This window comes from Arachis hypogaea, chromosome 17 (assembly GCF_003086295.3).
Source record: "Arachis hypogaea cultivar Tifrunner chromosome 17, arahy.Tifrunner.gnm2.J5K5, whole genome shotgun sequence".
NCBI classification, from domain to species: domain Eukaryota; kingdom Viridiplantae; phylum Streptophyta; class Magnoliopsida; order Fabales; family Fabaceae; genus Arachis; species Arachis hypogaea.
Window position 1 is genome coordinate 127,584,697 of NC_092052.1, and position 12,660 is coordinate 127,597,356.

Here is a 12,660-nt window from a genome sequence, read left to right on the forward strand (position 1 = left end):
ATAAACGCTATACCTACAAATGTAAAAATAAGGCAGACTGTTACTAAAAGAAGTTAAAACTCGTCCAATTCAAGTTGGGTAACACATCAGAATCAGAAAGAAAGCAACTATTTTTAAAAAAAATCCCCTACAGCACAACCAAATGGTGCCTCTCTTATACAATGCCATCATATCAAAGCGGCAGCATTAGGGACAGGACAGTGCATAAACAGGAAGGGTAACAGGTATGGTAACACAAACGAAGATTCTTTTAAGAAAGAAGAGAGTCTTTCAAAAATCTTTGGTAACAAACATTTTTTACTTCTCAAACGCTTCACATCAAACTCGCAAGAAAGTCAAAAATTTTTCCAAAGGAAAGGGCAAAGACAATAAAAGCAAAACAACCAGCAAGTCTCAGGCAATCAGAAAGGAGAGTTTGAGGGAAAGAGAAAACGAAAACCAACCTCGAAGAAGATTGTGAAAAAAGGGGAGAGCACGTCTGAAAACAGCAAAACCCAAACAATCCCTTCACGCCGGCGAAAGCTAAAAACTCTTCACAGACCAAGATAGAGAAATCTTGAGGTAACAAAAATTGTCAAAATGACATAGAGGAGCTCTTTTGTGAAGAAGAAAATAAAGCAGTTCTTCAGGAACAACAAAAAGGAGAAGAAGAGCCAAAAAGTCCCCTTTATAAGAGACAATGAGCCAAAAACGGCTCCTTGACTCCTCTTTAAACGTGCGCGGATTCTAAGGAACAACTGCCGCACAACGTTTTCCCACCATTAAAGCTCCATCAACGTTCAAAATTTTTGAACACGTCGGATAGATCGAGATACTATTACCCGACGTATATAACAAAAGCCGCGAAATGCTTGAGCCCGAACTATACAAAAGAACGGACTCAAGTAAGGGCACTGTTCATACCCTGACCCAATAATTGAGAGCCAGGCCCAATAATGCAAAAAAGCCCACTAAAAAAGGTGGACTTTATGATAAGTCCGACCTCTTTAAAGAGGTCGGACAATGACATAGAGGTCCAGCTCTACTTGACCTAACAAATAACTGTCTCCGTAAGTCTCTCACTATCTCTACCTCATCTAGAAGGTAGATCCCAAAAAACTCCTAAGATAAGGGGAATGTTTATCTATCAGAAAGGATAAAACTACTCTAACAAAGGTGGTTATCTACTCTACTATAAATACACTGACACCCCCAGGTATAATCCATGTTCTAATATACTAAAAACCTACTTAAAGTCCTTGTTAACTTAAGCATCGAAGTCTCTTGTAGGTACCAACCCCAACTTCCTCATGAGGAACTCGGACAGGCGGCACCTCAACACTAAAGAGGTAGGACGCTACCACTCAAAAGAACCTGAACCTCATATTTAGGTCCAAATTCACGTTTTAGGTAACTCTCGAAACACTACTCACCCCAAAAATTTAAGTGGATAGAATGAGGTGCTGCAAAATTTCTTTCCAATCCACTAATAGAAAACTTGTTATTACAGACGGATATTTCCGACGGATTTTATCCCACAGAAATACAGACAGAATTTCAGAGGAATTTTTTTGTCGAAAAACAAAAAAAATTTAACTGCATTTTTATTATTGAGCTGGTCATTTAGCATTTTGATTTGGGTACTAGATCATACTTGAAGTATATGTAACTGTTTATACTTTTCTGTTTTCTAAGTTTTAGCTGCACTGAATTGTAGTGATGGCTCTAAAATGTAGGATCTGTGTGATAGCAGCAATCTCTGACCATATTATGTTTGGAATATTCTTGAATTCTTCAAGTCACACTGTTGAAAGCTTTAGTTCAACGATGAATCTTCACTCTTACTTTGGAAATTTAATTTGGCTGTGGGTTATGTTCAAATAAATTGGGAGTTAGAGATGAGCCATTCATTCTGCAGGGTTAATTCTTCATGGCAATAAAATTGCACACACACACACATATATGAGCTCACATATTGGTAGTAAATTCAATTTTGACAAAGTCAACTCTTATCTTGTGCCTCATTTTTCAATGGTAAACCTATTTTCTCTTTTCTTGATGTAGGCAAAGAAAATATTTCCAACTGGCTTCAGTGCTATTTTAAGGTACCTCAATCTGTGGCTTTTTATCTATTAATTTTCACTTGTGTTTGAAACTGTTAATTTTCCTTTTAGTTTCTTCGTTACTACTTGTAAAATTGTGCTTCTTTTGTTTAGATCATTTATGCATGTATGCAATTTTTTATTTCAGTTCTGCAATGCTCTATTGTGCCTTTTACAGTTCTGATTTTGAGGTAACTATAATTACCAGTTCATGAAATCTTCGATCATCATTTAATCATTTATTTTGAATATTACAATAAATCTGTTCTTTTAGTTGTTATTACTCTTTTCCAATTGATTTTAGAAAATCGATTTTTTACGGATTCGACAAGAAAGGAAATCGGTGGAAGGAGAGAACCGCAGGTACCGTCAAGTTCTCGAAGAACAAGGTTACTAGCAAGGTTTGGCTTCTCATCTGAACAAAATTCATTTGTGCTTCTTTGTTTATGTTGCTTATTCTCTGATTCTTCAGTTCGTAAGTCAGTGAAATTCACTTGTGTATATTTCAGCATGAAGTGTTTGCATTTGAGAATATGTTTACAAGTCTGTGACCATGACTGCAGGATCTTGCCATGGCATTGCTATTTGTAATAGGATATGTAGGCATCATATTTGAGGAATCTCTAGCTTTCAACAAAAGTGGAGTAGGACTTTTGATGGCTGTAAGCTTGTGGACTATAAGAAGTATTGGGGTAAATATCGATCACTTAGCTTTTTTTACTTTTGAAATTATCAGTGAATTCCTTATGCATTTGTTCCTTGTTGTGCTTCTGAGATTTAGGTAGCTCATACAAGCTTTTGTTTTGCAATGACTCTATGCGTGATGTAATGCTCTATGATCACTGACGGAAATACAACATTATTTTCAGCTATCAAGAAGAGGATGGAGAAGGATATTGATGAAGTTGGAAAGATTGCACATGGTGTCAAAACAAAAATAGAAGCTATAAACAGAGATGTAATGAAACAAAGATAATGACTTGATGTTTTAGTAGATTTTAGTCCTGGAATTTCAAACTTGAGGAATTTTTTATATGGTCTTGTTATTTGCATAACTTAGTATAGTTGAACAATACATTGAGTTTATGTTTTGAATTATAGTTGATGTATCAACACATTTTGATGTATGGTTGTTACTTATTATTATAGTTGACATTTTGTTTATGTTTTGAATTATATTGACTTGCTTGTTTATAGTACTTTTCTTTTAGTTTGATAATACGATGAATTTGTTTATTTTTTGAAATATTATAAATATTCGAATACAAATTAGATAAAAATTTATATTAAATTTATATTTATTTTGTATGAAAACAAGCTTATTTTGTAATTAGAAAAATAAAAAAAATTATATTTTACCTTAATGACGGATTTTCTGTCAGTAATCAGAGTGTGAGATGATTTTTCAAAGTTCAAATTACAGACGGAAAATCTGTCAGAAAATCCGTCTGTAATTACAGACGGAAAATCCGTCTGAAAATTCGTCTGTAATTACAGACGGAAAATCCGTCGGAAAGTTCGTCGCCTTCGGAAAATGGATGAAAAATTTACAGAAGGAAAATCCGTCGATAATTTTTCGACGAAAAAAATATCCGTTAGTAAATAATTTCCGACGGGACTTTTACAGAGAGACAAAATCCGTCGATAATTTTATCGGTAACCAAAAATCCATTTATAATAAAGACTAAATTTGTCTATAAATCTATCTGTAGTAAGCCATTTTCTAGTTGTGATCGGTCCAAAAAATTATGAATATATAATAGATAGATAGTATTAGACTATTAGTCAATAAGAGTATTATCTGTGAATCTTCCGGCTATATAAGTGGTATAATTTTAAATCAAATTATCTATGATTATAAATGTGGACAGAATGATAAAGTTGTGGGCTATAATATGCGCATGCAAACTATTCAAGAGACGTGAACCATGGGGGTACAAATCTTATCATCTTCTTTTCGTAATCTTGATGATATTAAAAGACCTAACTTAACTTCTGGTATATTGGTCGACCTTAAGGATATGATGTGCTACAGAAATTAAACTAGCTACATAATGTCTAGAATAAACTATTCACTTGTTAGCTTATAACAAAAATAACAAATTATCTAACAAAAAGTGATTTTATCATTTTATACAAGCAACTGTTTGAACTAAAAATAAAGTTAATTGTTAGGTTCAATTTTTATTCTCATTTTTTTTAATAATGAATCTAGCCACTTGGTACAAGAAATCACCGAACATAGTTTATATATACCTTTTTGGTAGTCTTTGTGGGGTAGTAGACCACGCACACAGAGAAAATGAAACAATAACAAATGAGTCAATTAAATCTGGCTTTCATAAGAAAAGGACTAAGCATGTGGCTTGAAAGATTGACTCTCTCTCCTCCCAACGACCTTGGAGCTCATTTTAATCTGTATGAAGTTTATTTATAATTGTATATATACTTTAACAAGAATACTATTTATATGCTAAAATAAAAGACCGAAATTAATCATCATATATATATAAATGTGTACGTTATTTAACTTATTTTTAATACGTATTTTATATTTTAATATATATTTTATACTAATAATTAATTTTAATGTATATTTAATATGATTGATATTTTAAATTTTATTAATTCTGTAACTAGCAAGATCATAATTATTATTTTAGAATTATTTATTTACTATGATTTAATTCTTATATGTAAATAAATTATATTCCACATAATAATAGAAAAAAAACCAGCATAAAATCCAATCTCTGTTAGAATTGATGATCAGTGGGTTTAACTGTAAATATTCTAAAAAGTAGCTAAAAATGAGAAATGTCCCATATATAAACATTCTAATAATGTCTATGTTCTTAAAAAATGTGAGAACTGTAATAAAATATTGGTAAAAACCCAAGTGCAGTCAACTTCACGTAAAGTTGATAGTTGGGAGCCGTTAAATAATTTAAATAATTTGACTAAATTTTTATCTAACAGTTCTCAATTATCAACTTCACGTAAAGTTGACTGCACTTGAGTTTCACCTAAAATATTCTACCAATAAAATATACTTGTCCAAGAAGCGCCAAACAAAAGTATCGTTTTCATGCTGGAAAGAAAAAGAAAAAGAAAGTTCATGTATACATATAGTTTAATCAAATATTAATTTGAATTAATAATTGCGGACACGAATAGCCAAGCAAGATGATTGGTATCGCTGAATCCTTCCTTCTTCTGAAAGAAAAAATATAAAAATAAACAAATAGTAGCAGTACTATGACTATGTATTAAATTGGAGCCAGTGGATGGTGGCCTGGCTCTTGTGGGGGGTCACACTTAAGAATACGACGAAAAATAATGTATGAAGTGAAAGAGAGGCATGATGAAGGAAGCTAGCTAGCATGGGTGATGGGTGCGTGTGGAAACTGGAATTACACACATATATAGTAAGGTGACCTTTCCAAGAGCCAAATAGCATTTACATTCACTTGGCCTAACGATAATGTGAAGGGTGACTCTTTTGTTGAGAAGCTGCGAATGCATGCATGCACTTTATTATTATTATTATAATTAGAATAGAATAATAAATATTATTATTATTAATTCTTTCAAGCCAACATGCACAGCTGCACGTGTATAACGACTCACATGTACCCCTTTTGCAAATAAGGGTGAATATTTAAAGTCAAATATTATGTACTTTTAACAACATTTTTATATATTATATTCATGGCAGAATAATATAATTATAAGTAATAACAAATGGTTTGAATGGAAGGTTAATTTAAAAAAAAAATAATATATATATATATTGGAATCTCTTCATCTAAGCGTATCCAAAGCCACAAGAATCTCTTCATATTTGAGAAAGCCATACATACTGGTTTAATAGAACCTACTCATGATGATGATTATTATTATTATTATTATTATTATTATTATTATTATTATTATTATTAAATTATCCCTGTCCAGTCTTTCTCATTGAGTAATTTCTGCATTTTCATAGTAAAATACATATACTGTTCTTGCATGATTTTCTTAATTATAATGTTATTTTTATGGTACATAATATTGTTTGGTATTGCAAAATAAAACATTTTTTTATTAATAATTCATATATATATATATATATATATATATATATATATATATATATATATATATATATATTATTAAACTTTCGTTCCCTCTAAATTTTGGTCTCAAGTTCGGGCACTTTCAAAGAGAGCTAGCCAGTACTACATACATCTAACATGATAAAAACTAGAGAGGATATATTATCTATCTCATCACATTCCCAAGCAATGAACATCTTATAATAGGAAAAGTTTAAGACTAGCAACTTTTTTAAATTTTGACCAGTAAGTAACTAACAAAGAGAAGTGAGTTATTAGATGAAATCTCATATTAATCTCACATTACTAAAATTATTATTGATAGTTATTTGATAATTACAAATCACAAAAGTTGCTTGTTCTAACACTCTTTCTTATAATAATGTAATATTTATCCAAATCTAATTGGGTAAACAGTGAACAACACAGAAGAGCAGTCAAAAACTTGACCAACCCTGTCTGCATCAAGACCCGAAGATTAGGAAAAGTAAACGACTAAACTAAACAATACACGGTTTGTCCATGCACATGATGCATGTACAAACTAAGTTTTCCTCCTATTTTCCAAAGAATAATATAAAAATTGACTAGAATAAACTACTACCCCCATACAGAATCATTTATTTATTTTTAACAATACATACATACGTATATTTACAAGCGCAACCTAGCTAGCTAGTACCGTACGTACGTACCCTAAAATAATAGCAAGTTGTTCTTAATGTCATACCCCATCTTCTCCAAATTGGGCTGCACTGCAAACTTAATCATTGGTGGTGGTCCACAAGTCAAAGCCAAAGTATCTTCGGATGCAGGAGGAAGATGCTCCCTCAAGATACTCTCCGTGATGAACCCCACACTGTATTCCCACCCTTCTCTTTGGTTCTCCACAACGTACCAAATCTTGAACCGTTCATCGCTCTTGGCCCACGCATCAAGCTCTTCCCTCAGCAAGATGTCATCCTCGCTCCGGTTCGCGTAAACCACGTGCATCTCGGTTCGGTCCTCAGGATCCTTCAGGATGGCTTGGACAACTTGGTAAATGGGCGTGATTCCGGTCCCACCAGCCAGCATGGCAAGCCTCTTTGCAAACCGGTGGTTTCCGTGAACCGTGAAGTTTCCTTTGCCAGTGTACTCTATGTGTCCCAACGGACCCTTAATTTCCAAGAAAGAACCAATAGGAAGCGAGTCCAAATGTTGTGACATGAGTCCTCCGTTGGGGAACTTAGGATGCACGTTCTTGAAATAAATCTTAACTACCAAATCAAAGTGTCCCACTTCATCGACGTCGCTAGATGGAGTGTACGCACGCATGCAGAGCTTCCCGTCAATGTTTGCGCACACAAAAACATGCTTGCCAACTGGCAAGCCCAGGAGCTGCTCCTCCGACGGCAATGCGAAACGGAAGAGCCTAACGTCGTTGGAAATGGATTTCTTGGACACCAGCTTGCATGGGATTTTCTCCCGTGGGTTGAGTGCCGCGCTCCGGATCGGTGTAACCGGCGGAACCGGAACTTCATTTATCGGAGCTAAGTGAGTGGTTTCGGAGTTTCCATGGACAGTGGTGTTAGGGGAGGAGTCGGAGGAGGAGGTGTAGCCGGTGTTGATGAGCTCGCCGACGCGGTAATCTTCGAGCATTTTCTTGGCTTTGTCGGAGTGGATGGCTTCGAACTCTTCGGTACAGTCAGTGCCGGCGTTGATAAGGATGCTGTCGATGCCGCCGGGATGGTCCTTGAGGAAACGAGTGCAGTCGTAGACGTGGCCGTGGACGATGATCCATGCGGATTCAGCGGTGCAGTGCTTTCGGACATCGGAGATGGAAAACATCTTGGAGGAAGTGTTCATGAAGGGTGTGGAGATACTCTTCTTGAGGGATGGTGTGGTATCAGAAGATTTCTCCAGATGCCTCTCCTTCGCCATCCACCCACCGGATTGGTTCCCCGGTTGGGTTGGGTGCTCGAATGATATTCCTATTTCACCCCTGCTGTGTGCCTTGCACATGTTGGTTTTCACCCTGAACCAGCAGTTGTTCATCATGCCCTACATATTACAAATACCTATTTAGTTTTTTTCATTTTCATTTCATAAATTACTATATATAACTTTTACGTAATTATTAATTATATCTAATTTTTTTAGATTATACTAACTAGTGAAAATAAAAATAATTATTTTATTAATATAATAATATTTTACATTTTTTTAAATTTTTATTTTTACTTAAATGTATTAAATTTTTATTTTTATTTTCACAATTATTTTTATTTTTACAATTATTGACGATACATAATTAAATGCAAATAAAACAAACCTTTTATAACACATAGTCAGAATTAAATCCAGCTTAAATATCTTCTACATTTTTTCTCCAAACAAGTATCATTATTATAACAAGTTACGGGAAAAAGAGAGATTTTTTGTTAGATGTTGTCTAGTCAAGAGAAGTAATTAAGGCCACTAATTTGGTGTTGTGGTTGGGGGAAGTAGCCGCCATGTATTATTCTCTGGTGTATGTGAAAAAAAAAAAATAATAATATTATATGTATATTAAAATTCATCACTAAAATCAGTTATTAAAATTAATAATTAAATATAAAATATATATTAATAATTAATTTTAATATGCAAATATATTTAAAAAAAAAAAAAAACAGAGGGAGGTAGGTACCATAACATTCCAAATGAGCTTCTCCGGCTGGGTGTTGAGGGACTCGTCCCAAGCACGCACCGCAATTTCCTTGGAACCAAGGAGGTCGAGCACCTCCACCTCCAACGACCAGAAGCACCAGCACCAGTATTTGCCGTACTTGTTCGGCTTCTCTGGGTGCTCTAAGCTGCACACTTGCCACGTCTCCCCACCGTCCATTGTAACCTCAACACGTGTCACCTTTCTTCCACCCCCTGCATGTTCATCAACAAATTAATTAATTAATTAACCTTACAACTTCCAAGTGGACAGCAGTCGTATAAACACTTCATTTCAACCGACTGCCTACAGGTTCCAATATATACACTACCACTAGTCATAATATTTTGCAATATTTTTATTTTATATATTCAATTAATTAAAAATACTATTTAATTTAACTCCGCAAGTTCCAATTTATATTTTCAGTGATTTTTTTTTTCAACTAGGCCATGTATCTACTTTCGTAAAACAGGAAATTCAATTAATTGGTGAATCTTTTAATTTCTTGGTATCCACTGTTATGATTCTGAAACACCGTACCATCCATAGTTTTATAATTAAAGTCGTACTTTGCATCTATTTTTTTTCTTCAAATAGAATATTCAACTTTAACATGTGCTTACCCTAAACAATCACCAATTGTTCTAATCTAACTCTGTTATTTGCTCTTCCTTTATTTAAAATTGAATCCTGGCAAAGCCGTTCATTTCCATATATAACTATCAAATTTTGTTTCCGTGAACAAGACACACACATATATCCACGCACTTTTTTGAGAAATTAAAAAGTATCCACCAACCAATAGCACCAAAACATGACAAAGCTTCTGATGATTGTTTTGAGATGGTCAAATCCATCCAAACAAACTCGATGTAACAACAAAAGCGAATATTTAAAAAATGTATATAATAAAAATAAAACCAGTAAAAGTGCTTCGAAGTGTGAGAAGTTAACATGCATATGGAGATCTCAACTAGTGATACCAGAAAGTTTGCAACCAATGATTTCCCTTTCAGGAGCATGCGCAGTTATTGGTGTATTTTACCAGTGGTAGGATGTAATTGTATTCATTCCCTTTTACAATTTTTGAGAAATAATTTATTAATTAAAAAGAGTTGAAATTAAATATTACTTGTTAATCAACTCACCAGAATATGCGTATCCCCTGAGTACATAAGGCCTCTGAGTAGTCCACGAGTTTATCGGCAAAATCTCGTTATGGCACGGCGTCGTTATCACAGAATTTATGTTGAGCTCATTGATCAAATACTCTGGCTTGTACCACCAAGCTAATAAAAAATATAATAACAAATTATTAGTTACCCTTCTAATTGAAAAAAAAAAAAAAGAAAAAAGAGAAAAAATACCTTCTGCATTGGCGAGTTCAGCATCCACATGAGAGGGGAGTACTCTGTTATCTTTGTAGTGGTAATAACTGTCAGATTGCTTCGGTGTAACTATGATGCGTTTCAACCATTTAACCATGCGTCCACCGATGAATCCGGGGATGATCATTCGAATAGGGAAACCGTGATCTGGCGCTAAACGCTCGCCGTTTTGCATGTAAGCCAGGATTATATCGCGGGAGGGATCCAGTGCAACCTCCCTCAGGATACTCGTTCCGTATTTGGATCCACCGCCACCTGGCAGATCCTCAGCGCCCTCGAAGCACACGTGGAGGGCGCCCTTCGTTTTGCTCATGATCCCGCACCGCTTTAACAAACTCCATAACGGCACACCTCTCCACACCGACGTGGAAATCGCCGCCGCTCCCCAGTTGAACCCGATGCTCTGCTTCACCATGTTTTGTTCCTTCCGCCGGTTCCCTGCGCAAACAAGCGTTGCAGGAAACTCACGGCTTGGGAAATCTTGGAGGAGCTGGTCCATGGTGAAGTGTGCGGGACGTTTTACCATTCCGCACACTTCTACGGACCAGTCCTCCCAGTGAGCCTTGGGAACAGGCCCGTGGTTACGTACATAGTGGATTGGGACCGGTGTGATGAAGCCATGGTGCATGAGGCGTTGTAGCGGTGGCTCAGAGTTAAACGGGTGCTTTCCGGTGAGACGGACGAGGGAGGCGTTGCGCTGGATCCAGCTGTCGGAGGTTCCATCGTCGCGCGGGTCGTAGATTGAAGGTTCCAATTCAGCGGTTCCCTTGTGAATGAGGGTTTTGAGTTCGGCGACGTCGTTTTCGTCGTCTTCGTCGTCACTTGAACACGCGTTGTCTAAGCTGAACGGGGAGTCAGGTGACTTCTTGGGGAGCGTGAAGTCCGAATTCTGCGGGAGTTTGTTATAACCGCGAATGGGGGAATCAGAGCGGTTATTATTATTGTTATGCGAAGGCTTGAAAGTGCGTACGACGCCGTTTAAAGGGGTTTGGACTTGGAGCCCTGGGGCTGGGTATTGACGGTTATCAACGGAAGCCGCCATTGCGGAAACTAGTGGAGAGTAATGTGTTTTAGTGGCTGAAGAAAATTAAAGGATTTGAATGAAACATGGATGCGAGAGTTGAGCGAGGGAAACCAGGGGGGATAAGGGGTGTTATATAGGGAAGGTTTGAGGGAAGGACAGAAAGAAACGTAGGGAAGGTACGCCACACAAATGAGAAAGGAGGAGTAGTAGTGGTAGTATTAGTATACAATATGTCCCACACATACTGGTTACTGAAAATAGTAGGCGTTTCTATTTAGATCGGGTGTACATTGTTTTGTAAATATTTTATTTTTGGTGTTAAAATTCAATGATAATAAAATGTGACAGAAATAATAAGCTGTAACCAAACGTTTCTCAACCTTATTGTATCTACAGTAGAAATAGATTATTATTATTATTATTTGAGCTTTCTTATTTCACCTTATCTTTTTATAGAATAATAAGATAATAAATAGATTTCAAAAAGTTACCAAATAAGTACTTCAAAAATTTTTTGTGATGGACTTTATAGGTTCACTAAATATGTCTTTGAAAATTATAACATTAGACATATAATTATGAGTCCCTAAATTATATATACTAATAATATTGCACAGAAGATAATAAGTAAAAATCGACACAAATTAAAGTCATAGGCTATGCATGTTGGTGGGGTAGTCATATATGGAAACATAAATATCTGCTATTTTAGTGTGTGTACAAACATAAGCAAAGACATAAATATCTGTTCATTTGTTATTATATATGTGGTATAATTTTTTTATGAACAAATATAAGAATAATATTATGAATTTAGTTAATTTGTGTCTCAAGAATATATAAGAAAATATAATAATAAAAAATTTAAAATTTTTATATATTCAACACACTGAAATATAATCAATTTTTTTCAATAATTTTGTAAAACATTTATTTTATAGTGTTCTTAACCTATATTTTTAAGATACAAGTTAATAAAAATATATTATTTATTATATGCATTTTTTGTATATTTTATTTTTTATTAAAAATGATCCATAAAAAGAGATATATAAATGAAATGTCCGCGAAAAATAATAAAAATATTATTATCAAAATATAACAGGTAAATAAGAGAAATAAAAATGAAGACGAAAAAAGCTATATAAGAAAGTTTTGGGTTAGGGATACGTGTAATACACATAATCCCCTCTATGTGTTTGATTACTAATGTAATAATGTTAATCAAATCTTAAATTCAGTGTGAGCATTTTTCCCCGCAGTAGAAACCCCCAACTTGGCATAAATAACTATTAAAAAAACAAATGATATTTTTGTAGACTAAAACATTTCCAACACGGCAACATTCAAAACACTAGTGCATTTCTGTTAATACCTC

General features: G+C 34.7%; 1 protein-coding gene across 1 annotated transcript; it reads right to left on the reverse strand.

Annotated features, from left to right (window-relative positions):
* Nucleotides 1-6,537: 6,537 nt before the first annotated feature.
* LOC112764569 (inducible nitrate reductase [NADH] 2) lies at nt 6,538-11,840 on the reverse strand. Its single transcript, XM_025810241.3, has 4 exons — nt 10,238-11,840; nt 10,019-10,159; nt 8,850-9,082; nt 6,538-8,221 (listed from the first exon to the last, which is right to left on the reverse strand). The coding sequence occupies exons 1-4, from the start codon at nt 11,298-11,300 to the stop codon at nt 6,878-6,880; spliced, it is 2,781 nt and encodes a 926-aa protein (XP_025666026.1). The 5' UTR covers nt 11,301-11,840; the 3' UTR covers nt 6,538-6,877.
* Between the last annotated feature and the right edge of the window lie 820 nt (nt 11,841-12,660).

Excerpts from the sequence above, each read along its gene's own strand:
- LOC112764569 (XM_025810241.3), bottom strand. The coding sequence starts at position 11,300 with ATGGCGGCTTCCGTTGATAACCGTCAATACCCAGCCCCAGGGCTCCAA. Across the intron at positions 10,160-10,237 it reads TGAACTCGCCAATGCAGAAG|CTTGGTGGTACAAGCCAGAG; the intron begins GTATTTTTTCTC and ends ATTTTTTATTAG. Across the intron at positions 8,222-8,849 it reads AGCTCATTTGGAATGTTATG|GGCATGATGAACAACTGCTG; the intron begins GTACCTACCTCC and ends TGTAATATGTAG.